The 27,032-nt window shown below is 40.6% G+C and overlaps 1 protein-coding gene across 7 annotated transcripts in view; it reads right to left on the reverse strand.

The window, feature by feature from the left end:
- The window catches only part of COL24A1 (collagen type XXIV alpha 1 chain), a 286,537-nt gene that overhangs the window by 146,689 nt on the left and 112,816 nt on the right, over positions 1-27,032 (reverse strand). For all 7 annotated transcript variants that reach the window (XM_059728018.1, XM_059728017.1, XM_059728015.1 and 4 more), the window contains 5 exons: positions 17,868-17,921; positions 17,720-17,764; positions 16,893-16,946; positions 16,088-16,141; positions 12,876-12,929 (listed from right to left, as the gene is read on the reverse strand). In XM_059728018.1, the coding sequence (XP_059584001.1) occupies positions 12,876-12,929; positions 16,088-16,141; positions 16,893-16,946; positions 17,720-17,764; positions 17,868-17,921 (261 nt within the window). The remainder of the gene's footprint in view (positions 1-12,875; positions 12,930-16,087; positions 16,142-16,892; positions 16,947-17,719; positions 17,765-17,867; positions 17,922-27,032) is intronic.

Raw genomic sequence — 27,032 nt, forward strand, 5'->3', positions numbered from 1 at the left:
ATGAACCCTTAACTGTAGTACTGCTAGTGCAATGCTATTATAAGAGAGAGAAAAAATGTGTCTTTTGTTGGGGTTGTCTTGTTTTTGCTTTTCATATGCTGCTTTTAAGAGAATGTAAATTGATTGAGAGTCTCTGAAGAAAGCAACAATTCTTGTGGGCTATATCACTTATTGGACCAACTGTATGGTATAAACATAGACAAGCCTCTGGGTATCACAGTACCCTTCCTCAGGCCTCTGAGACAGAAGCAGACACGGATGAGCTAAATAGCAGATGGAACAAAAGCTTGTTAAGCAAGGTCATTATTACCCGTGAAGTTCAGGTGTTAGTGAATATTAGGAATTATATAATATTATTATAATGGACTATGAAGTCATTGTCTACGTTAAGTCCCTGGTGCTTAGTGTCCAATAGGCTGATGAATTTCTGTTCCCGTGCTTGGCCTGTTAGGGAGATTTTGTTTGAGCACTAGAACTGTGAGGTCAAACAAGGAGTGGTTTTTCAGTGAAAAATATTCTCTTACCGGTGTCCTTATGTCTATATCTGTTATCTTTTTTGGTGGTTATTCATTCTGGTGCATAGTTTTTGACCGGTTTCACCCACATTGTTTCCATGAAGGCATTTGGTGCACTAAATGAGGTTTACCACATTCTGAGATAAATGTGTGTATGATCTGTAATTTCTGATGTTTTGTGTTGGGGAACGTTCATTGTTATGACAAAGATGTTTGACAGGTTAGTTGTTGTTGAGGCAGGGCAGGGTCCCATTAGGCACCTGTTGATCAGCCAGGAATTTACTTCTGATGATGATCTGGGGCAAGGTTAGAAGGGAGCTGTTAGAAGGCTAGAAGCAGGAGTTCTGGGAATATTTTTTGCAAGGTCTGGTCCTTTTTCAGGTATAGGTGGGGCTGTGGTCAGTGGGGTTTTTTTGTGTATTATAGTAGGTTGCTGCAGGCTATCTGGCTGGCTCTTCGAAAGACACGATCTATTTCTCTGCTGGAGCGTCCTTATTTGTAAAGGCTGTTTTCAGTTTGGCAGGATGTGTCCCCCAAGTGTTCTCCTCCGAGCACATGCAGTGGTATCTGAGGTACCTGATTGTAAATTTTGTGGTGTTTTTAGGGTGATTTTGTGAATTCTAAGTGTGGTTGGTGGTCCATCGGTTTTCTGTATGTAGCAGTCTGTAGGGTGCCCTCCCAGATATCGATCATGGTGTCTAGAAAGTTGATATTATTGTAGCAGTATTCCAGAGAGAATCTGATTGAAGGGCGGTAGTTGTTTAACTTACAGTGCAAGTCAGTAAGCCAGTTCAGGTGTTCAGTCCAAATGCTGAAAATATCTGTGTGGCGCAGGTATAATGCAGGTTTAGTGACAGAGTTTTCTAAAAACTCTTCTACCAGGTGGCTTGCGAGGAGATTGGCATGGTTTGGAGGAAGTGTCACAGAGTGAAGTTGTTGTGGGGGAGGATGAAATGGATGATTTGTATATGTTGTGGTTACAAATCTGAGTGTAATTTGTTTCCTGTAGGTAACTTCAGGCAGGCAGCTCTGCCTTTATTATGTGGGTTAACATATAAGCTGGTGATATCCATGGTTGCAAGCATGCCCTTCTCAGGGAAGTGGTTAGTGTCCTGGATCTTCTTGAAAGAGTCTGTTGCATCTCATAAAAAATTTGCTCTTTGAGTGACAAGTCATTTTAGACTTGTTTCTATGAATCCTAATAGCTATCAGTGAGGGTGACAGCGTTGAATATGATGGGTCTTCCAGGTTGTCCTTAGTGAATCTTTGGGAACATATAAAATGTTCCTGGGTGATTAGTGGAAGTAGTTTTTCATAAAGCTAGTTTATAAAAGATTTGATAATATTTTCCAGTTCCAGAGCAAATGCTGGTGTGGGGTCCTCCCCAAGTTCTTTACAGTAGTTGGTGTCTGAGAGCTGTCTGTTAACCTTATTGATGCAGTTTTCACAGTCGAGGATAACAATAGCTCCTTTTTCCACTGATTTGATTACTAGTTCATGGTTGGACCAGGCTAAGTGGCTTTACAGGCTAAGTGGCTTTTCCCTCTGAGTGGGAGTTTGTGGCAGTCCTGACTTTTGTTGAGAATTTCACTGTTAACTTTCTTCCTGAAACAGTCGATGTAATAGTCCAATATGTAGTTCTGTCCACTGAAAGGTGTCCACTCAGATTTTTTTTTTTATCAGTTGTGGCATGAACGTCGTCAGAGGTGGTTTTGTCCTGGTTATGGAAGTATTCTTTCAGGCAAAATCTGTGAAATTATGACATTTAAAGAAAGCTATACATTTTTAACACTTGGATGCTGATGGATATGAAAGGAATCCCAGTAGGGTGACTGCAAATTTAAACCAAATTTGCAAAAAAGCCCCAATATCTGTAACAGTGTTAAATGTTCCCCACATTAAAGTATGTTAACACAACAGAATTAACATTCCTTTTTACCATGGGGAAATATCTACTAATGTAGTTGTGCAGCAACACTGATGTGCCTCTAGATGGCACGTACTATTTTATACATGTGACGAATGCACCCTGATCCCACATTTAAAATATGTAATTTAGATTACCACAGTTTATAAATTACCAGGCACTAAACTAGATTAAATAGATTAACATAAGAACAATTGCTTTTTACTGCTTCACACTTTTGAAGGTGCTTAGTTTAGAGGCATTCAGGAATTTTAAAAAATTGTATTGTCATATAACAATATATTTAGAATAAATTTTCAAAGGCATGAATGTGCAATATATGCTGATATGAAGACAGTTTCTTTTAGATGATAAGGACCCCAGAAAGTACTTTGTTGACAAAGGAAGTGGAAAAGATCTATTTCTTTTTTAAAGAGCACTGTAAAAGTACTCAGTATATTCCTCCCTGTATTTCTGTTTGCCCTGAGTTATTCAGCAGTGAGATGTCCTGTGGTGACTCCAAGGACAAAAATCATTTTTCCATGAAAAAAAACAGAGTAAGATTTTTAAAACTATTCAGTGTTGATCTAACTCAAATCCTGACTTCAATATAAGGTGGACAAGACTGGGTGCATCTACACATGTGCTTTAATGTTCATTAGCCTATTTTAATGCACATTACAGCATCACAAAAAAACTGTGCGCTTTCGCTAATGTGCATTAAAATAGGATAGGGTGGCCATCATAGAGGACATTTCGGTTTTCTGCTACTCTGCCATCTGTCCTCTATCGATATGAAACCTGATGCCTTTCTTCAAGAGAAAAAGAGAGGACGTGGAGGCATCCGGTTTCGTATCAATAGAGGACAGAGAACAACTGGACTGTCCTCTATGATGGCCACTCTAAAATAGGCTAATGTGTCTTTTTCTAGTACCTCAAAAAGGAAATTCTAAATTTAATGCGCATTAGCAAAAGCACATTAATGAATGTGTAGATACGCCTGAGCGTCTTTGCAGATTTCTTCATTAACATTTTTTAAACCAGCAGCTGCCTAAATGAAAGTTAATTAGTGCTTTGCAGGTACACTTAAACAAAGCAACAATCAGCTACTTGTGAAGATGTCCTTTAATTCAGAAACACAGGAATTCTATCTTTGAGGGCATTTGAAACGGACATGTCAAACTAATCTCAAATTTCTTATAACAGTTGGTTGAATTTCCTGACAGATTATACTTGCCAAAGATGTCTGTCGAAACTACAGCCACTCCAACTGCAGAAGTTAGAGCTGTCATTTTGCATCCTCAAAGAAGAGCTTATTTGTTTTTCATCTGAGATGACAGGCTCTGTAGAAGGAATTTTTCATCCAAAATTTATTTTTTCCTCCCTCACTTTAGAAAGGTCAGTATTCCCACATTGCAGAACTTTTGTTCTTTGGCATCTGTAAAGCTGCATGATATGTCAATAATGTGCTGAGTGTAAGTGGAAAAGTAATATTAAAAATAAAACGTAAAGTGACATTTTCTGTGTGGGGAAAAGCCAGCTAAAGTTCACTGCCAACATTTTTCCTTTTAAATGGCAGTAGCAGTACATTTATTTTTCCAATAAACCCTTCCATTCTGACTTTGGAGGAGATGTAGGAAGGAGTCTTAACACACTACAAATTGCAAGACATAACGTAACTGCCACTTGAGAGGAACAAAACCCAGGCAGGGAATACAGTGTTTTAGATGAGAAAGACTTGCATATAGTCTATTATTAGTACATCAATTAATAATCACCTGAAATATCACTGAACATGATATGTGCTCATCTCTACTGGTGCATGCAGTATTAGTTCAGCTATGCCCACTGATGACATCAGTTTTCAGTAATGGTTCAATTTTGTAGTGTAGGAAATGTCAGTGTTTACTCCAAGTGGTATATAACATTCTTAGAAATCATCTGGACTTATGTGTGGTTGCTAGATGTACTGAAATCATTTTATGGCATCAAGTAATACTTTGCACAGTAATCTTCCCAGGATAAACAAAGACTTAGACCGAGGCTTAACCAGGATTTCTGACATGAAGAGGAATATAGTTTGATCATGTTTACTCTTGTAGTTAAACCATTTTCAACATTGATGACAGCACATGCAGCTGAATCAATAAGCAAATTTCTCAGTGTAGGCAAAGCTTAAAAGTATAACCATTGGATCATATTCCTAATCTGGACATGTTTAAATTTCATTAAAAAAATTTCATTAAAAAAATCATTTTAAATAAGAGCCATCTATTAGACCCCATGAAGAGACAGTCTTTTAGTAAAGTTCACTGCCTACCCCATGCCTTTTTTGATAATTTTTTTAGTCATGATGGGCATGCTTGAAAAGGACTGTGACTTAAAACTCCAAGTTGGGGCTTTCATCCAACTTCCTCTTATGGAAAAATTACCATATGCAAAATATCAAATGATGTTTAGCAGTCAGATACCGGAGCCCCACAACTTCAAGGACTAATCAGATATAACTAAGAATAGGAGTATCTCATCCTTCTCTCATTTCAAAAGTAAGATGACTATCTCGGGTATGTTAATGTTTCTATCTTAAAGCAGAAATCTGTAAACAAAATGTTCTCTCATTCCACTGTTTGCTTGTAACATTTGTTTCAATGGGTGGAATATATATTCTTTTTGCATGCTGATGGCATACACAGATATAGACTGAGGAAGGACTGGCTGGGCCACGGTACTGCAGAAAGGGACCTGGGTGTCACAATAAACTGAACATATGCTAGTAGCGTGCTTTTGTTGCAAAAGAAGTCAACAGCATACTAGGCGGTATAAATAGTGCCTCTTGAAAATCCAAGGAATTGATTCTTCCACTCACTTTGGCACTGGTGAGTCCTGACATGAAGTACTATGTCCAATTTTGGACTCCTCACTTAGGGAAAGATATGGACAAATTAGAAAGTGTCCAAAAACAAGGTAGAGCTCTAGGGAATGTGACTTATAAAGAAAGGCTGAAAGAACTAGGATTATTTAGTTTGAAGAAGAAAAGACTGAGGATTTGACAACCATCTTCAAATACCCGAAGAGTAGTTATACGGAGTTAGGTTAATCTTAGTGACTGCACAGGACAGGACTAAGAGCAATGGTTTTCAATTGGAGTGAAGGAAATTGGATAAGTTGGATATCACCAACAACATTTTTACTAAGAGGGTGGTTAAGCACTGGAACAGGATACTCAATGAGGATGTGAAATCTCTATCTTTGGATGTTTTTAAGAGCAGGTTAGGTAGACCACTTGACTGGGATGGTTTAGTCAGGTTTAGCTGGACTAGATACATTTCCTTCCAATCCAACTATTCTAGATTCTATGACTGAATGCCATTTCATATTCCTCATGAACAGAAGAACTTGGCACTTGACACTGAGACAAAGCATGAAAATATATATGGCACCAAGTTGGACGGATTTTCCTCACCCCTACTCTATACTACAGTCATGTTTTGAACACATTTTAAAAGATTCCCACTAGGCGTAAAACAGGCAACCTTAGACATCTAGAAGTTGTAAATTAACCCTCTTGCCTATCTCATTATCACATACATTCTATTCCTGACTGAAAACAGCTTTCAGACATCTGGGCTTTCTTCAGCTATCCAAACACTTTTCTATTTATCAGTGCCTTTGAAGGCACTGATATCTCAAACAGTGCCTTCAGAGGTCATCTTATTTCAAACCTGTCTTGCCAAAACACCAGAAAATTCCAAGCCTTCTTTTCCTCAGAGAAAACAATGCACCTACTTATAGAGAAAAATCATTCTTTCAACAAGCAACAACCTAGACTTATTTCCAAAATCTTAACAACTATTATGTTCCCATGCTTAATAATCAGTGGGAGAGTCTTCCTGTCTACACCTCCATGCAGCATGGTACAGCTTCTCCTGCAAGGTGTTTCATGTAAGATATAGTCTGGTTGGGACCCTGACCCATGGGAAATAATCAGAAGCATGAAGAAAGCTTCATTTCCAGACCTGAGGAAGAGAACTTTGTGCCTGAAACTTGTCCAACATCTCTCCCAAATAGGTAGTTTGTCCAATTAAAAATATTATCAAAAAAAGAACAACAAAAACAAGTCCCAAAGCTTCCTTCTTGCACATTGCTTGGACCCATCACAGCTACAACGTTATAACCCTAATCCTTGCAAGACATGCAAAGTCTGAGTAGAGAAGCTGTGAAAGATAGTTATATAGACTGCGCTACATGCGGAGAAAAGAATGATTCCTCAGTGAAGTATACAATGAAAAATTATTCTACTATTAAAACATCAGCCAGCCTAATTATCTCAGGCAGCAGCTACTGTGTAGCTTATATTGCTCTGTACTGCCTGTTATAATGCTTATTAACTGTGTACACCTATGTAAATAAAGACTACTCCACCAAATATAGTGATAAAGCTCTGATAGATTAATCTGGAAGGCCCATGCTTTCTCTAAAAAATGACTTCTAGCAGTTTAAGCATCTTGTCCTAGGCCATGGACAGGTGTTCCTTCCCAGGAGCAGAAATTCTGTGAAATTCTTACCACTAGAAAATTGTCCTGGGAGTTGGTGTGTCCATGCATTCCAGCCCGCTGGCTAGAGAACGACACAGGCAGTCTTTCCATATAGGGGGCATTACAGGGCTACTCTTTGGTTCACCTCCGCACTCAGAGACCCACTGATTGGCAGCAAGCCCTCTCCCTTGCCTGGGAAGCAGGTAGGCTATCAATTGACAGTTGGTAGTTGCTGAAAAACAGCCACTGCCACAGACAGCCCCAGGAAAGTTTTAGCTCTGGGAGAATGCCTCTGCATCCCACCAATCAGTTAACTGGCAGATGCAGGGACATTTTCTCCCAACAAGAACACCTGGCTGAACATCTGGACTGAACCTCCTGGTTTTTCCTGCAGGAGAATAGTCCCTGCTCTGTGCATTCTTCAATCTAGGGCGAGCCGAGAGAGTGCCAGGAGGCAGGAGGGAGAGCAGAGGATTATGGGATATTGGGTGTCCTCAGCACCCAAGAGAAACATAGAGCTGGTCAAGTTAGTGCAGGAAGAGGGAGATCTTCCTGGCAGGAATTGATCTAACTGTCTTGAGGAAGAGCCAGTTAGGTTTTTTTTTCCCCCACAAGAAATCCCTTTAATGGCTATGCAATTTCTTTTAGTGCAGAAAGGCCCACACAAATGTAATGCCTGTCCATAGCATTTATCTAAGCAGATGCAGAATGACCCGAGTGAGATCTTCTGCTGGTATAAATCAGCATAGGTCAAGCTGATGACTCAGACTTATATTTCCCAGCTATGACTAGATCTCAACACAGCTCTGCCTGAGAAAGGAGAGCGTACAGGGTGTCTGTATAGCAAGTACAATCCACCGTAACTGGACAGGTCTGCAGGGTTATGAAGAGACGCTGTAGGAAAAGACTGAATTCCAGATAATGCAGACAACTTCTGTGTAGAAAGTAGAAAAAGACAGTGCAGGGTCATTTGAGCAGGTATTTTTATTATGAAAAAACTAAAGCAAGCTACATATGAAAAAGTAATAGCAACTCAGTATTCTGAAGGGGGACTGCATAGATATACTGATGCCAAATAAATGAGCACAGCGCCATTCAAAGGTTCTACATCTTAAAGTACAATGGCAAACAAAAGGTGTATAAGCCCTCTGTAAGGACTTCAGCACTTTAATGAATTACATGTTTTATCATCTCCTTGAACTGCCCACAGCTACGGGTTCTTAAGAGTTAGGACACTCATGCTAGTCCTTTGTCTCTATTTTGATGCATAAAATGCTTTAGAGAAAATATTAATTCTGGTATCACCAAGTTCACAACATATGACATTTTGAGTTTATGCAGAAAACCCTTACCTTTTTGAAGCTAACCAAAGCAGTCAATGATTTCATTGCAAAAAAACCTGTTCATTTTGTAACAGTTCAGTATTATGCAAACGCGCCTTTATCTTTGTAAAGTTAAAGCCATAAGCATAAAAGATATACTAGCTACATATGACTCCCATATGTGTACATTTCTGACTAAGTTAATGAGTTTAGATCAAAATAATGCACACATGAAATAAAGTTTCTATTGAAGATAATGACTAATGCTCCCTTTGCTCCAAATGAAATCTGTTTATAATACTTGAAGCACATCTGAAGGAAACTATATATAATCCTTACTCTGGGAGGAGGGTAATTAAAATGGACTCACAGAGCAAGATATGCCTATTATTAAAGCATTATGAACAAGTGGAAAGCTGTTAGAACTCATTCTAATTCTATCTGCATTAAGAGTAATAACCTAGATATGTTCAGCACTCTTACAGTTATTATGCAAATATAAGCATAGTGTGTTAAAATACACTACTATACAAAAGTTTTCAATTAGTTTTGCAAATAAAATAAATCTCTCATGGTTTTACATTAATCCTTTCTAGACACTTGGAAGTGAGAAAAATATACAAACTTGACAGTTACTCAAAGCAGGTCTGAGACAAGTCTATTCTTTCCTGACCCCAAACATTTGTTTCTTCTTCTCAGCACTTTAAGCCACACACTCATGGCCACAACACTTTTAGGAATTACTAAATCCCCGCTCTGAAATAACTTTGTTCAACAGCTGCAGGGGAAAGATAGATCTGGTAAGCCACTTCTTGCTGGCCTACATACAAAAAGAAAATACCCTAAAAGAACACGTGAGGCCTAATGGGCCTTTTCTGTCAAACACCAGGGCAACTGTTGATTTTAATGGAATTACTGCCTCATTTACATGAGGTTAGGTGGGAAAACAACCAAAAAATATGACATCTTATTTCCCTTCCAGAAAACCTCTGAGGAAAAAAAAGCTGTAATGGGATTTCTTGAAGATCCCCAACTGCTATATCTCACATCTACCTCAACCAAGGTAGAGGACTGCTTTGTCTGAAGATCTCAGCCAATGACCTGTGGAAAACTGTGAGGTGAAATCATTTGCTCAGTTACAAAACCTGAGAACCCTTTCTTCAACATTAGCTTTGCTATTCTTGCATACGACAGCGCCCTCCCCCTCCCCAAATCCCCCTGCAACTTCTTTCTGTTGTTCATATATTTTCTAGAACAGAGATGAGCTGTCACACAGATGCATGTTAAAGTTCAGCATGTAGCAAGCATTTGGAAGAACCTACTCCAGTCTTTGGAGCACTGAGGGCATGTCTACATGGCCTCCAGGTGGCATCACAACAGGAGTCAGCAACATACAGCCTGCAGGCAGGATTTGGCCCACAGAGCCACTGGATCCAGCCCACAAAGCCTGAGGATTTTGCCTTTGTCCATGTCCATGCCTATGCCTGTGCCAATGCTTGGCTAAGCAGCATGGAGCTTTCCCAGGGCCCTTTTGCTGCCACTGTTTCCTACCCCCCACACCTCCATCCCCTCTCCCCCTGGCTATGGCAAAGGTGCAGCTTCCAGCCAGTGGGGAGCTGTGATGGAGCTGGGCAGCTGGAAACTGTGTCCGTACTGCTGCCACTTCTCTCTCCCTCCTTCCATCCCTTGCTTTCCAGTTGTGGCACAGAATGGCAATAGTGTGAATGCAGTCCCCATCTGCTTGGCCCTGGAGCAGCTCCTTACCAACTGCGTCCATGCTGCACTGGGGAGTGGGGTGTGAGGGGGACTGGGAGAAGCAGCAGCTGTACTTGGCTCCAGTGTGGGCACAGGCAACCCCCTTCCCTCCACTGCTGAAGCCATCCAGTCTATGCTGGATGGAGGCCAGGTTGTTCCGGCTTGCAGCTTATAAAGACTGCTGGCTCCTACATAGGGAACACTTCAGTAAAGCCTGGTATGCCCACTCTGCATTTGCTAAACTCAGAAATAGAGCTACCTTAGAGTGACAATGAGCATGCACCATTAAGCCCTCTGTCTCATGTGTGCTTCATGACACATGCCCAATGCTGCTCTAAGGCAGTTACATGAAGTGTTGTAGGGTTTAAGGTACATGAAGCAGGTGGAGCTGTGCTACACTGTGGTTCTCCTCCTTATGGTCCAGAGGTAGTGCAGATGTTACCTAACTGATTGCTCCCAGGATCTGCAGAGTGAGTGCTAGTTAAGAGCTGCATCCTCTTCAGTCTTCACAGGACCTCTCAGATGCGGGTTATGACAAGTCTGCCCACTCCAATGGTGCTGTGGGAACAGCTAAATCACTCCTGCCTACCCTGCTGGAACTGAGCAGAAATGCTTCTTGGAAGGCACTAACGGCATACAACAAAGTCTCCATTGTGGTTGTCTCTGCTGTATGCTTTCAAGTTTCAATTTGGTTAAAACAGCCACCTTGAGAGGACATTTAGTTCTTTTTTAAAAACACGAACGTGATGGGAAAAATAAGGCACAATCCCCAAATTTTAGGCAGATATTGTTCCTTCTAGAAACTCTGCATTTCTTTAAAGACTGTGGTATGCAGATGTCCTGTCCTTATTTGTATCTGGTATTTTACCATATGGTTGACCATGTTTATTTATGTTCATAATACAATGAAACTCATTTTATCCCAAATCAATCTGGCCAGCATACGGAGAGCTACGGTGCATAACTTAGTAATGTTAAAGTTGATGTTTGTTTGTTCATATTTTCAAAGACAAAAGAACTAATCATTTCTGGTCATTTACAAAACAAGGAATGCTTAGTTCTTCTGAGGACTCCAGCTTGCTCCGTACTCTCCGGGCAACAGGAAATTCTATATGTTTCAGACAGAAATTTTTCCTCTGGTTCTGCCTCTAGCCCATTTAACAAGGAGTCTGGAACACCACAAGGGACCCAGTACTAAACAACTATGCATTTTCTTGCATCAAAAGAACTACTGGTATTTGAATCACATAACCACCATCAGAGGCACTGTAGACTATGAAATTCTGTTAACAACACTATCTTGAGAAAAAACTTAAATAAAAGACAATTTGGTTCTAAAAGATTTGCCTTTTCCCCATAAACATGGGCTGTAAAATTAAAGACACACAATTATACACATTCACAAGATTGTTCAAAAAACCTGGTTACTGTAATCTGCTCACTTGATTTTGGAATCTTAACATGGTTCTTATAACATAGGGTGTGTGTGTGTGTGTGTGTGTGTGTGTTTGTGTATGCGAGAAAGAGAGAGTGTGAGAGAGTACACAGGAAAGAGAGAGAAAGAGAAAATGAGTGAGTAAGCGCTATGAACTGATTTTACTCAAATACAAATACTGTATTCCTGTTAACTATTAAATGCTGGCTTGCTTTGAAAAAGCTGATCTGTACTGGTTTAAAATGTCTACAGACCTCAAGACTTCCCAAGGGTGAGACTGCAACAAGTGAGTCATGCTATTTTGGACAGCCACTGAGAAGAACAGGGGGCACATGCCAATGATCCATTCTTGAGGTAGTGAAGTCATAGGGCCTACCCTTGTGTCATTCTAAAAGGGCAGAGATAACATGATTCTAGCATTTGTTGCAATCATCAGTGGAAATTATACTGTATTTAACATATATATACTCATATTAAAGATCAGAAACGTTTTTACATAAATCTGTTGTAAGGGTTTAGCTGACTAAGAAGAAAAAACGGATACTTTTTTTCTGTCCTGAGAATGGTGTGGCTTTTCTGTATAGTCTGAAGCATTCTGTCTACACATCATGCAAATGCCATGAAGCCCACAAATACTGCATTGCAAAGATCGGGCTAGGTTTAATGTGGACATCCACAGATGTTGGAACTTGATGTGGAGTTCTAAGTTAACTGCTATGCCAAGGTCAACATTTGAAACAATATATCCAGACTGCCTAGTGTCTGGTCTTTTCAGTGTTCTCAAATACATTTGCTCTGTTATAAGATTCAAACATAAATATACAGCCAGTCTTGGAAAAATCTGAATGTAAACATGCTGAAGAGTTCATGCATGGAAATGTCATTTAAAGTATCATACGTACTAGTTGTAATGAAAAAGTACCTGGAACTAAATTACACATATGAATGGTGTACTTCCAGCAATATACAAAGAATGTGCATCAATTTGGGGCAGTAAAATTATTGCAATAATACCTTATTGTACAACAAGCAGTTGAACTAATTTATTTGTACAACAGTGAAACATGATAAAAAGAACAATAAAGACCCACACTTTAAGTTAGCAGTCAGCAATGTTTTCAGCCAGCAGGCTGGAACAACCCAGCTTAGGTCCAAAGCAGGATGGGACTAAGGCTCAGCTACTGCTGCTGCTGCCACAGCACAGTACAGAGTACAAAATACCTTTGGCTCTGCCCCAGATCCAGTGGTCCGTGGGCTCAATTTCTCCCACAGGCCCTAGGTGGCTGACACTTTCAAGCCAATCTAAGACCAAATCTTTGAGCAGAGCAGCCTCATACTTGTCATTTTTGTTTTCAACCACAATTAAAAGTAAATGACACTTATTTTCATTTTTATACAATTTCTTACCTCAGGCCCAGGAGGACCCGATGGCCCCTGGGGTCCAGGTTCTCCAGTTTTCCCCTTAAAAAGCCAAAAATAATTTTAAATTGGATAGGAAATCACAGCCTTATAAAAAAACAGATTTGTAATAGAAAATACTTATTAAAATAACAATCAAAATACTTAGCTGGATTTTAAGTTTTGTTTCTTTGTCAATTTAATTATGAAGATTTCTTTATTACTGGTATTCCTAATCAAACATTTGTCTTTTTTTACAACTACAACAATGAAAATAATAATTTCTAGATGTTTCAAAATAGGGCATGTTACAGGAATTGTCATATAAACTCGAGTGTGGGTGTGGTCCTCTATGGCAGTGGTTTTCAACTGAAAACAAGTGGCTTTCAACCCCAGGGGGTCTGCAGACCGTGTCTAAGGTGTCCGTGAAGGATGACTATGATCAATCAAAAGTATGAGAATTCAAAGGGGTTCTCACCTTCATTTGAAATTTCCATAGGGGTCTGCAGCTCTATTTGAAATTTATTAGGGGTCCATAATTTTAAAAAGGTTGAAAATCACTGATCTAGGGGTACAGTGGCAGAGCAGAGCATTTTAGTCTTATGAAGTTCAGCAAAGGACAAATGCAAAGTCCTGCACTTAGGATAGAAGAATCCCATGCACCAGTACAGCCTGGGAACTGACTGGCTAAGCAGCAGCTCTGTAGAATAGGACTGGGGTTACAGTACACAATACGTTGGATATGAGTCGGAAGTGTGCCCTTGTTGACAAGAAGGCTACTGGGCTGTCGGGCTGTGAGAAGCTTCGGTCACTAATTCAACTGGGCGAAGATTTGGCCCGATTCGGCAGCCAAATCTCTGAATCCGAATCGAATCAGCAGGCCCATTTATCTCTCCGAATCGAATCGGAAGCCTCTGAATCAATTTAGAGAGATTTGATGATTCGGACATAGACACAGCTTTATATGTTTTTTCTACTTACCTCAAGGTACCAGGCAGCTCATGAACACTGAGATGGTGGGGAGGACGGAGCCTCCCACGGGACAGCAGGGTGTCCCCAGCATGCTCGGTGGTGGACCCGGAAGTGGACCAGAAGCACTTCTGGTCCACTTCCAGGTCTGCCGCAGAGTGTGCAGGGGACCCCCCCTCCCCGGCATGGTGACTGGTACTTCCTGGGTCTGGGGGGGCACCCAGGGTCCCACCGTGGCTGATCGTCAAGCCAGGAAGGCACGGGGGGGGGGGGGGGTGGGGGGCAAGACCAAGCACGTGGGGGACCTCCAGCGCTCTGGTGGGAAGTTCCATCCGCCCCACCATCTCAGCGTTCATGAGCTGCCCCTGGCACCTTGAGGTATGTAGAAAAGACATTTAAAACTGTGTCTATAGCCACATTGCTGATTCTCTGAATCAGAATCAAATCTGCAGATCTTTGATTTGGTTGAATTGAATCGGGACAGTGATCTGAATCAACGAATAGAATCATTGTCCCCCAAATTGGGCCGAACCCAAATTGAATAGAGGTGTGCAAAGCAGGCCATACTGGGCTGCATTAGTAGGAGTATTGTCAGAAGATTGAGAGAAGTAATTACTCTGATCTACTCTGCACTGGTGAGGCCACATGTGGAGGTACTGTGTCCAGGTTTAACGCCCTCCCCCCCCCCCCAAAAAAAAAAAAAAGAAAAAAAAGAAAAAAAGATGTGGACAAGTTGGAAAAAGTACAGTGGAGAGCAACAAAAATGGTTAGGGGGATGAGGCACATGACTTATGAGAAAAGGCTGAGGGAACTGGACTTGTTTAGTCTTCAGAAGAGAAGACTGAGGGCGGATTTGATAGCAGCCTTTAACTACCTGAAAGGGGGTTCCAAAGAGGATGGAGCGAGACTGTTCTCAGTGTTGGCAGATGACAGAACAAGGAGCAATGGTCTCAAGCTGCAGCAAGGGAAGTGTAGGTTAGATATTAGGAAAAACTCTCTCACTATGAAGGTGGTGAAGCACTGGACCAGATTACCTAGAGAGGTGATGGAATCTCCATTCTTGGAGGTTTTTAAGGCCTGGTTTGACAAAACCCTGGCTGGAATGATCTAGTTATGGATGGTCCTGCTTGGAGCAGGGGGTTGGATTTGATAACCTCCTGAGGTCCCTTCCAACCCTAATTTTTCTATCATTTTGCTACTGCTCTAGAGCCAAATCACTAATTTATGGTAAGTAACTTTCCCAAAATCAAGATGTGGATTATCACAATCAAAACATCCTTTGTTTTACTGCTGCAAACCATCTCAGTTCTGCAGTGTTAGCATTGCAACAAGGGAGATGATACAGCCAAACTAACTCATCCTCAGAGCTGCTTCCCTGCCTCAGCATCTGCAAAGTCGACAGGAACAGAAACACTGCACAGAAATTATCAAAAGCGCTTAAACTACAGAATCCATAACCTCCCCCAGCCCTGTGATAAAAGATTAGCCCCGCTTAGTCCAAGTGGCAACCTGGCAGTCCCCATTTTTATCTATGAAATTGCTTCAAGCAATACAATTGTATTAATTAATTTGCACATGAATGCTCCACAGTGTCACTCAAGAAGTGGATTAATAAACAACTGACATACACACATACACAGGAATCGATGGGTGCCTATAGACATATGGGGAGGCTGCTCTGATGCGCTGTAATTACAGTGCATCAGAGCAGACTTGATTAAAGTGTCCTCACTGCCATTTTGAAGCACAGGGATGCTGATGCACAAGATGCTGAGGGCACTTTAATCTGAGCAGCCCTTTGAGCCACTCCAATTCAAGTGCACCCCCATGCACGTGTAAAAATGTCCCATGATTTCCGTGAAAAGCTAACTAGTTAAATCATCACCTAACAGAATTTCTACACCGACTTTAGGCTATATACATTTGGGGATAAGTGAATTATTAGTATAACAATGGTTAAGTATGTGTTAAATATATGTGGACTAAGTATGCTCTGAGTGGAACTGAAAAGTCTGATCTGCTCGTTTAGTGAAAGAGCAGAAAAAGACCTATCTTGGACAGGAATCTAATTTTACTTACATAAGGGTTGTCACTTCTATAACTCCAAATAAGTCAGTTCCCAATTTACACCAGTATAAAAGAGGTTTGAAATAATCTCTAAAATATGTGGCTTTTCTGAACCATGCAAACAAGTGTCAGCATTTGTGGTGCATATTGACGTAACCAGAGTGCAAAAAGGTGGGCAAACTTACAAGTTGTCCAGGCTTTCCTCGGATCCCCGGTGGTCCTGGCAAACCAACAGCACCCTTAAAAGAATAATCTATTAAATATTGTTGAAAATGCACTAAGCATTACATTGTATGTAGTAAAAAAAAATGGCTTCACTTTACCGCTCAAACCAGATTTCAGATCTATCCACTTAGATTTCAGAAAAATAATTTTATTAGGTTACATTATTTTAATTATTTCTGTTGTAGTAACATCTTTATGAGACCAAAATATAATCAGATTTTTTTTTTGTAAAAACAAGATTCCAAGTTCATTTAAGAGTTATGGATTAACTAAAAAAAAAAATTACTCGAAGAGAAGAGAAAAAATTATTACCCATTTTTGTAATATCTAGGGATATCCTGGCCTGTCTAATCAAGTTTTGTCTGGCTGCTGCCCCTGGGGTTTAATCACTTCAGGTTTGGTACAAGTGGATTCTTTCTAGCTTTAACAGCAAATGTGCTGCATAACAGTCTCTTAATGAGTTTTGGTAGGAACCGGACTGCTCCATGCTGTCTTTGCTACTTTACATTTTCTGGCATGAATCTCTGTCCACATGGCAGATTGAATTTGGCCCATACATTTTGCATATTTTTGATCATGTATTTTATTTCTCAAACAGAGTAATTAACATAATGTTACAAAAATGTAGTAGCTGTGTGGCATTCAGTAGCTGTTACCTGCTGAAGTCTACTTTAATCAAAATGATACGCTGCAATTTAAAAGAAGATAGGGCTACTGACAGGATTACAAGCAAAAAACTGTCAAAGTGGTGCTGGTCTAAATTACCTTGTCTCCTGGATACCCCTGGTCTCCCAGATCTCCTGCAATGCCTTGTTCACCCTGAACAACATATTATTTTATGCAGACACATACATGCAGCTTTAAATGATACATTTTTTCAAAATGACAGAAATAAAAACATGTAAATTAGAGGCCTAGAAAACATGACTTATGGGGAAAGGTTGAAAGAATTATGATGATTTAGTCTAAAGAAGAGAAGACTGAGAGGGGATTTAAAAGCAGTTTGCAAATATGAAGAGGGTTGTGATCAATTTTTCTACATGTCCATGGGGGAACAGGACAAGACAGGTTGTAATGGCTTTACAGTTCAGTGAGAAAGATTTAGGTTAGATGCTAGGAAGAACTTTCTAAATAGAAGAGTGTTTAAGCACTGGATTGGATTACATAGAGGAGTTGGGGAATTTTCATCAATGGAAGTTTTTATGTACAGGTGAGAGACAAACAGGATGTCTGGGATAATTTGGACAGAAACAATTCTGTGCTGAGTGAGGATGACCTTCTGAGGTCTCTTCCAGCCCAATTTTTTCTGTGAGCCCATGAAATCAGGATACTTAAATCTAGTAACACGATTCTTGGAATGATAGTGCAGGATGTATCATTGTAAAAAACAGCCCTTCCAAAACCACTAACATAGCTCTTGCTGTTACTACACATAGTAGGAAGGCTATAGTCTCAGTCTACATTTGTTTGAAAAGAAAACAGAAGAGAAAAGAATTCAAAATAATGGGGGCCTTGCAAAATAAATATCTTGCTCAATTATTTGATAAAGAAAACCCAAAGTATCTCTATGATAATGGAAATATTTAGATCACCTTATCACCTTTCATTCCGGGTTGTCCCATACTTCCTGGGAGCCCCTATTAAAATAATAATAATAAAAAAAATCAACATTTTACTACTATATAGAAAACATTAATGGCATGTAACAAATGCTAATGGGAGTTCTGCTTAACACCATACCATTGGCCCAGGAATTCCAGAAGGTCCACCAGATCCCGCAGGCCCCATGCCACCCTAAAATACAGTAAGTAAAATGAATGTTTGTGGGAGGATTGGTAACACACAATTGCATCTCTTAGCTCTATGTTGGTGTGATTCCTTTCTAGCCCAGGCTGATAGCAATCAAAAATAATTTTCATCAGAAAAATGTTTTTTAGTACTAATCCATTTATCTCGGTCAGGTGTCCATCTAACATAACGTTCACAATCATTGTTAGCTTCTACCTGGGGAATGGTGAGGTGTCCAGAATTAAAATACTCTATCACCTATATGTACCCAGAAGGAGAAGGCAACTTGATAGGGCAGAATGAATGATAGGGCAGTGGAAAATTTTTTGTGTACCTGTACATTTTATACCTGAGACTGCAAGTCAGATGCAGCACTGTTCTGTCAGCACCAAAGGAACAATTCTCCTGTGAATAATGACTCTAAAGGAATGGCTGTGTGGGATTTGTCATCTTTCAGCAACTTTCACATCAAATATACTCAGTTTACAAATAACAATATAAAATGGGTTTTTCCTAAACACCAGCTGTGCAAACTTCGTTTAAGCCGTGCCAATCAAGATAGATTCTTTCATTTACATGCAGCTTTAACCAGTAAATAAAGGTTAACAAAATCTAGTACTACACTGCTCCCCCAGACAATTTAAATTTGCAGTTCTACTACTAGATGCTAGAAGAAAAGAAACAAAGGAAAAATTAAAGGAAAAACTAAAGAACCAGCCGCTATATTGCTGCAACATAGTTGGCAGAAAAGATCTGATAAAGGCTAAAACCATTAAGAGAAGGGCAAATGCTTTTCCATTTTATGCAACTGGTACAATACCTGAAAAAAAAATGTAGCCCAGTTATTGTGACTGCCATGAAAAAATGCAGGGGAAAAGTCTAAGGATGAGATCTTTTGTTATTTTCTGATATCATAAAAATAACATGGAAAAAATGGGAGATTCCCAGGTACAACCCCTTCTAAACTTTAGCACATGTCTGTTGACACTCTTCAAACTTTAGTGATAAAGAATATTTAATATAGTATCAATACACATTCTTCTGCAGCCATCATCAGCTTCATGGATAGTTAAATGAAAAAGTAAGGTTGATGACTCAACTTCCCAATGCTTGAGAAAACTCTCAGGGAAACTGATCTCTCCACATTTGCTTCCAATCCTCCATGGCTGCTTTAAGGAGCTGTTTTACCATGGTAGGTGCTGGCAGGAGGACTGAATTCTGCATTGTAACACCGTATTTTTTTCTGCAGGTACGGCAGCAAAGCAAACTCATTTAAGCTGTGTTAGTGGTACCAGAAGTATGCTGGAATAAACACTCAGAATGAGAAAGACGCTGCCTTCAGAAGCACACAATGGACTCTGCACAGAAACCTTACATTTACAAAAGCAATAGGAGGACACTTCAGACGGATTTCACAAAGTACAGGTCATGGTCTAATATTATAGCTGAATCTAGACTAGGGATAAACATTCTGATAGAACTTAAATTTGGGCTTCTCCATTGTCTTCTGGCACTTCAAACTCAAGATACAGATTTCTGCTCCAAGTACATTCAAAGGAAGATGTGTCACCGTTTGTTGCACTGAGATGAAGCAAACCTGTGAAATTAAAAACTCAGATGATAGCAGAACTGATATGATCAATTTTTAAAACTGTTGTGTGTTTCAGAGCACACTGATTGGTTTGGCTGAAGCATTATAAAAGGTGTTGAATGAACAAATCCACATGCCAGTCAAAGGGGAAGAGAAAAGGGAAACATACCTAGTTAGTAAACTGGTGACTCAGTTATTGTGTTCTTTAATTTTATTTGCAAACTTTTCATAGTTAAGACAATACACACCTTGGCCTCATCCAGATGAGCATGGACATTTGGTTCCCTGGGGGCAACTAGCAGTGGCATACCTTGTGCCGCTGCTAGTTGTCCCCAGGGAATGCCTGTGCCACATACCCTCTAGCACACAGCAAGTTACTCCGGCTGGGGTAGGGGAGGCTGGGGCCCCTGGAGGTGCTGTCCTGGAAGCCTCCTGGGGCTGCAGCAGCAGCAATCTTGCAGCAGCAGCCATCCTGCCACTTGGATCCAAGCTGGTAGCCAGAGCATGGCTCTGGCCAGCCTGGCTCTGGCTTTGAGAAGTGCATGCTGCCCCTGTATATGCCAGTCTGCTTTTTTTTGTGCAGGTTTTTTTGACCCCTCGATATCCAGGGGTCAACTTCCCCTCCACCCCAGATGTGTCTGTGGTGCCACATACTGCACGGCAGCGGTCATTTGGACATGTCCCTTATGTCTATGAAAATGCGATTTCTTATTATGTGATTGGTTGGCGATTTGCATTTTGTTTCAGAAAAACATTTATAGGGTTTGTGCTTTTTTGATTTCGGGAAAATATCACAACAGCCTTGGTCAGTTTCAGACGCATAGTTACATGCCTTCAACTATGGCCTCAGCTGGAGGCAACACCCCCATACCATTATTGCTGTAAGCGGATTTGCATAGGTGTAGCTGTATGGAACCTAGATGGATCGATAGATGCACAAGAAGAAACAAAAACTCACTGTTGGTGTGTTGGCTCTGCAAGTTTAATAGAAGCAACAAGGAAATAAAACTTATTTTTATTGTTCAAGTCAGCAGGTAGGACTTGAATTACCACTTGGCAAACACTGGTTAAACCAGCTGTTTTTCAGAGCAGAACCAAACTTTAAACCTGCAGAAATATACACAATAATTCATAACTGTCAGATTCCCCATTCTAACACTTTAAGCATGATATGCAAAATGTGGAAAGATTTACATTATCATGAGAAAAACACGCTTCTGGTTACTGAAGTGCTGAAAATAAAAATAAGAGACTAGCATGTTGAATATACAAATGTGTACATATCATGAGGGAGGAAAAGGGTTAGCCTCTTAAAAATCAACGTTAGTTCATCATTTTTACTGTTTCAAAATAAAAACTGAATAGAAAAGTTGTGATCTGATAATTACAGTAGCTAGTTTACTAGAAGTCCACATATTACTACAATTATGGCCTTATAATTCATGAGAGACTGAATCCTTCAGACAACCAGAATCCAGTACTTGGCAAGAGTTTTGATATATCCAAAGAATTAATGGAAGGAAGCCTTTAAGAATTTAGAACCAATCTCCCTTGCTGTTTGCTTTACCATTCCTCTTGAGAACAAACACACAAAAGTACTTAGTTTTTAACCTGTACATAGGTGGACTGAACGTACGACATGAACGTGAACATATTACTGTTGGCTTCAGCCAGAATAAATATTACATTTACATTGTGTCCTAATATGGTACAATGTAATACAAGTTAACATTAAAATTAAACACCTGTGGACAAATATAAACCTTTAATATTTCACTCTGTCTTCACTGTCAATGGGCATTTGCCTGAACTAGATCTGATATAAAAAGTGAGGGCCAGATCATAGCTTTTAAGGCATGAGTCACATTTGGGTTGTGGGTATAGTATAGGGAGGAGTTCCTGGGAACTCCAGTAGAGTCAACCAGAATTTCTCCTGGGTGTCAGTGAAGCCCTGCCAGTCCTTAAAAGGTCCCAGGTAAAAAAAAAACAAACACCTTTAAACCAACTGCAACCTCTGGAATAGCTTTTGTCACTGGGAGCAGGTGGAATCACACCACTGAGACTGCCATAGAGATATCTAATGACAGACTGAGCAGCACAGAGCAGTACACAGCAGAGATTAAGATAGATCCCCATGTCCTTTATTATTCTGCACTAATCTTATTTCAAAATCTGAGCTAGATATCCTTGAAATATCTATTCTGAAGTAATTCTAAATCCTTGTTCAGAAATGAGAGGGAATGTCATGAGTCATTTTCGACTCCAAACTGATCATCTCTCTATCTGTAAGGCCCCTTATGTACCAAGTAGGATTAACTTGATTGAGCTGTATGTGAGATGCACAGTATCACTCCTTTCCCCACCACTCTGGCTCCCCTCAGATTTTGAGTAGCAGCAATCAGCAGTCCTCTATTGCAAGAATGACATATACTTTCATGCACATTTTTGTCTGCACATTTGCCACCCTCAGCACTAAATGCAGTGAAAACCATAGATGAGGTGAGGTCCCAGATGATTGGAAAAGGGCAAATAGAATGTCTATCTTTAAGAAAGAGAAGAAGAAAGATCTGGGGTCTTACAAACCAGTCAGTCTGACCTCAATACCTGGAAAGATCACGGAGCAGGTCCCTAAGGAATTAGTTGAGGCACACAGAGGAGAACAAGGTGATCGAGAAGAGCCAGTATGGATTCACCAACAGGAAGTCATATCTCATCAACCTGAATTCTTTCTATGATAAGGTGAGAGCCTCTGTAGGTGGAGGGGGTGAGCAGTGGATGTGATATACCTTGATTTTAGCAAGGCTTTTGACACTGTCTCCCAGAACATTCCCATCAGAACCAGACTTAGGGAAAATGGCACCCTGGACAAACTTGTATTTTGCTATCCCCCGCCACCCCCCCACGTTAGTGGTGCTGCTGCAGGTGGGATCAAGGTGGGTGGACTGGAGAAGGCACCGCCCACCTGCATGTACCTGGCCCAGCTCCTCCTGAGCAGTGGCTGGAGGCGGGAGATGGGTTGGGCACCGCACCTCCTGCCTGGGGTGTGGGGGGGAGAGTGCTGCTGTGAGCATGGGCTGCTTACACATGTGGGTACATGTGTGCTTGACACCCCCTGACCATGGTGCCCTGGGTGGGCATGGCCAGGTCACCCACCCTTAAAGCCATTAATAAGGTAAGGAAATGCATATTAGATGAAAATATTGTAAAATAGATACATAACTGGTTGGATTATCATGCTCAACAAGTAGTCATTGCCAGTGGCTCAATGTCTAGTTGGGAAGAGGTATGAAGTGGGGTTCCCAAGGATCTGTCCTGGGTCCAATATTAGTTAACAACTTCATTAATGATTTGGATAATGGGACTGAGTGCATGCTTAGCAAATCTGTGAATGACACCAAGTTGGGTGGTACTGCAAACACTCCAGAGGTTAGGTCTAAGATCCACAATGATGTGGTTAGACTGGAAAACTAGCCTGTAATTAACCAGATAAAATTAAATAAGGACACGTGCAATGTCCTGCACTTGAGATGGAACAAATGCACACACAAATCCAGAGTGGAGAACAACTGGCTATGCTGCAGTTCTGCAGAGAAGGACCTGGGGATTACAGTGGACTATAGTCTGAATATAAGCCAACAATATGTGGATGTTGCCAAAAAAGCCAGCAGCATACTGGGTTGTATTAGCAGGAGTGTCACTTGCACATTCTTCTACTCTATTCAGCTCTGGTGAAGCCTCACCTGGAGTACTGTGTCCAGTTTTGGGCCCCAAACATCAAGGATTTAGACAGATTGAAAAGAGTTCAGCAAAGAAGGACAAAAATGATTAGAGTCCCGGAAGACATGATTTATGAGGACAGGCTGAAAGAATAACAGTTATTTAGTCTTGAGAATCGAAGATAGCCAGGGGATTTGATATCAGTCTTCAAATACCTGAAGGATGATTACAGAGAGAATGGAGACGGGGTTTTCTTTGTGGCCAAAGAAGACAGGATTAGGAGCAATGGACCCAAGCTGCAGCAGGAAATTTAGGCTGGTGATTAGGCAGAACTTTTTGACTATGACAGTGATCAAGCATTGGAACAGGCTACCGAGAGAAGTTGTTGAATCTCTGTTCCTGGAAATTTTCAAGAGCAGGTTGGACAGCCACTTGGTTAGGATGGTTTAGTCAGGAATGATCCTGCATGAGCTTGGGGCTATACTAGATGACCTTGTGAGGTCCCTTCCAGCCCTACTTTTATGATCCTGTGATCCATCTGAAAAACTACTGATTTACTTTTAACTCTCCACAAATGTGGTAGCTTTCAAACACATCACCATGAATTATAACATACACACAATGTGAGGGTAATGACCAGAGAAAACCTCCTATGCCACAACACTCCAAATCCTCACAGACTACCTCATCAGTGAATGGCAACAGAATAAGGCACAGGCTTTGTTACACATGCTGAAGGTCAAAATCTACACTAAAAAGGCCAGGAGGAAAACTCCTTATGGTTTTATAGACCATAATCCAATTATGTCATCTTCTATTAGTCTGTATATAGTTGTACATATAATCTTAACTCAGATATTTTCTCTCTCCCTGTTTATAGCATCAGCAAGATAGTAGCTATTCCTATATGAAGTCTTTTTTCTGGCAAAACTAGTCCTACAATTCAGAGTACAATACAGATGATCTGGCAGCAGCTTAAGCCCTTCTCGTCTACAAACAGGCCATCCTCATGTAGATACTTTAACATGTGCAAGTGGCAGAGCTGTGGGTAAATATAAGAGCCAGCTGAAGCCTTTCCATTTTTAAAAATGAGAATAATGTTGTTCTCCAGCATGGCTTTGAACTCTGAGGAACTTGAAGAGGCATGAAGGATTCCTGTTTGATAAAGCATATTTACCCTCACCCCCTCTATGAAAATGATTGCTGCTAAGCAACATGTAAGACTAGGCCCTGACTCTTCCAGGGCTGTGCGAAGCTTTGGTCCCTGATTTGATTCAGCGGAGATTCGGCCCAATTCGATGGTCAAATCTCTGAATCTGAAACAAATTAGAGGACCCTTTAATCTCTCCGAATAGAATCGGAACTCTCTGAATTGATTCGGAATGATTTGGCAATTCAGACATAGAGACAGTTTTAAATGTTTTTTCTACATACCTCTAGGTAGCAGGTGGGTCGTGAATGCTGCTATGTTGGGGCACATGGAGTATCCCACAGAAGCGCGGGGGGCTCCCCAACACGCTCGGCAGCAGACCCAGAAATGGACCGAAAGCACTTCTGGTCCACTTGTGGGTTCGCTGCCGAGTGCGCGGAGGGCCCCCCTGTGCTCCTGTGGGATGCTCCATCTGCCCCAGCACCGCAGCATTCACGAGCTGCACCTGGTACCTTGAGGTATGTAGAAAAACATTTAAAGCTGTATCTATGTCTGAATCGCTGATTCTCCAAATCAGCATCAAATCTTCAGATTCGGATTTGGCCGAATCAAACTGGGGACAGTGATCCGAATTAACGAATAGAATTACTGTCCCTGATCCAAAACAAATAGGGCTTGTTTTGCATACCCCTGGTGTGTACACATGGTAAAGAACTGCTCCTATTGTATTCTTACCTGAAACCTGAACACTGTAGGCTCAGCAGACTTGCACTATGTTTGTGTCATGATGTCAACCCAAGAAAATGACATTTGATTCTGAAACCCCAAGCCATAGTATAAACAGCAGGAAAGGAAGAGTTGCATTGAGGTATCAAGCAAAAACAAGTCTTATGCAGTTGGAGTCCTTCTGCAGAGCATGGTGAATATGGAGCCAACCCCTCCAAATACAACTGTTAGGTAAGGTAATCCCTCCATTTCTGTATTCCAGGTGTCAGGAAATCCCTTATACTCCTTTCTTATTGGTTGACTGAAGAAAATACAATTGTACAGCCTTATTTATCATCCCCTAAGAGTTTCTGTTATTAGAAATGTTAGATGATCATCAGCGGACACAAAAATGTTCAACCTACCCTTTCAGATACATATCTCTTCCCAAGGAGATGGGAATGTTTAACACTCAAATACAGTGTACACATCCATTAGGGTCTCTTTCACCTTTTTAAATGGCAACAGCTTGAGTCATAGATGGCAAATTCCTAGCAGGTCCATGCTGGAAGGTTTACATCCTAATCATATGTTACAATTTCTTAAATAACGTAAAACAGGCTGTCAACAATTTTTAAATGTATGTGCTGTCAGATTACTGAAGGCAAAATTCCAGAGAAAGCTACAGTAAGAAAGAGAAAAGCAAACTGTAATGCAAAAGCAAATGTGCAAAAGTGCAAACTGTTACACTCTGAGTTGCATAACTGATTCAGATGAGACAACTCATGTGAGTAAAAATATATGTGTGCATAAATATGTGCATAATCAAGCCTTGCATCTACCTGGACTCATTTGCCAAGAAAGTGTTCCTTGTATACTACAATGATGACAAATCTCAATCAACCAGGGATAATGTACTTTTATATAAGTATTTTAATTTTGTATTATAAACATACAATAACAGTTAAAGAATATAGGAACTCAGCTGCAGCACGCTTCTTAAAACAAATTTAGAAGACCGTACTTTGAAGAAGCAAAAATATCAAGAATGGTTTAGAACTTAAAACCTCAAACAAACAAAAAAACGATTCTAGGCTTTCCTAACTAAAACAATAAATACACCTCTACTCCATATGGCTAGTTGTGCTTGATTATTTAACCCTGATACTGTCTAGCTCTGACACTGTCATTTGAAGATTTTCATGACTAAAGCATGAAGTGCTATCATTTGAGCTAAGGAAGCTCATGAAGGTAGCATGATATTCATAAACCTATTCTGTGGAGGGTGGGACACTGTAGAAATACGGTCACATCCACATTATGGTCAAGAAATACTTATACTAACAAGGCAAGGTTAGTTGGGTGAATCTCATATCTTTTATTAGACCAACTTAAATTGTTGGAAAAAAAAAACTAAGCAAGGTTTTGGGTTTAAAAACCCTTCGTCAGGATAAGGAAGTTTCAGCAGTTGGTGTGTGCTCTTCCTGGATGGAATGAAGAGTAAAGAAGCCAGAGACTGGGCTGGTATGCATACAAGACAGGCACTCAGTGAAGATGTAAATTGAGGAGTCAGTGGGTGAGAGACAGGCTGGGTGGGGGGGAGAAGGGGGATGGATAGTGGAGAGGGACCTGGGGAGTCAGATGTCAGGCAGGTTATAATACGTCATAAATCCAATGTCTATATTTAGTCCGTGATTTTTCTGTATTTAGGAGGTTGATGAAGTGAAGTTCATAGGCTCGTCTCTGAGAAGTGTTTTGTAAATTTCCTTTGAGGATTAGAACCGAGAGATTGGAGAGAGAGTGGTTTTCTTGTGAGAAATGTGCCCCCACCAGTAATTAGGTATTCCTTTGACAGATTTCCGCTGTGAGTTCATTCTGGTGCGCAGTTGTTGTTTGGTCTCTCCTACATATTTTCCATCTGGGCATTTGGTGCGTTGGATGAAATATATTACAT

Source organism: Alligator mississippiensis, chromosome 5 (genome assembly GCF_030867095.1).
Source record: "Alligator mississippiensis isolate rAllMis1 chromosome 5, rAllMis1, whole genome shotgun sequence".
Taxonomy (NCBI): Eukaryota; Metazoa; Chordata; order Crocodylia; family Alligatoridae; genus Alligator; species Alligator mississippiensis.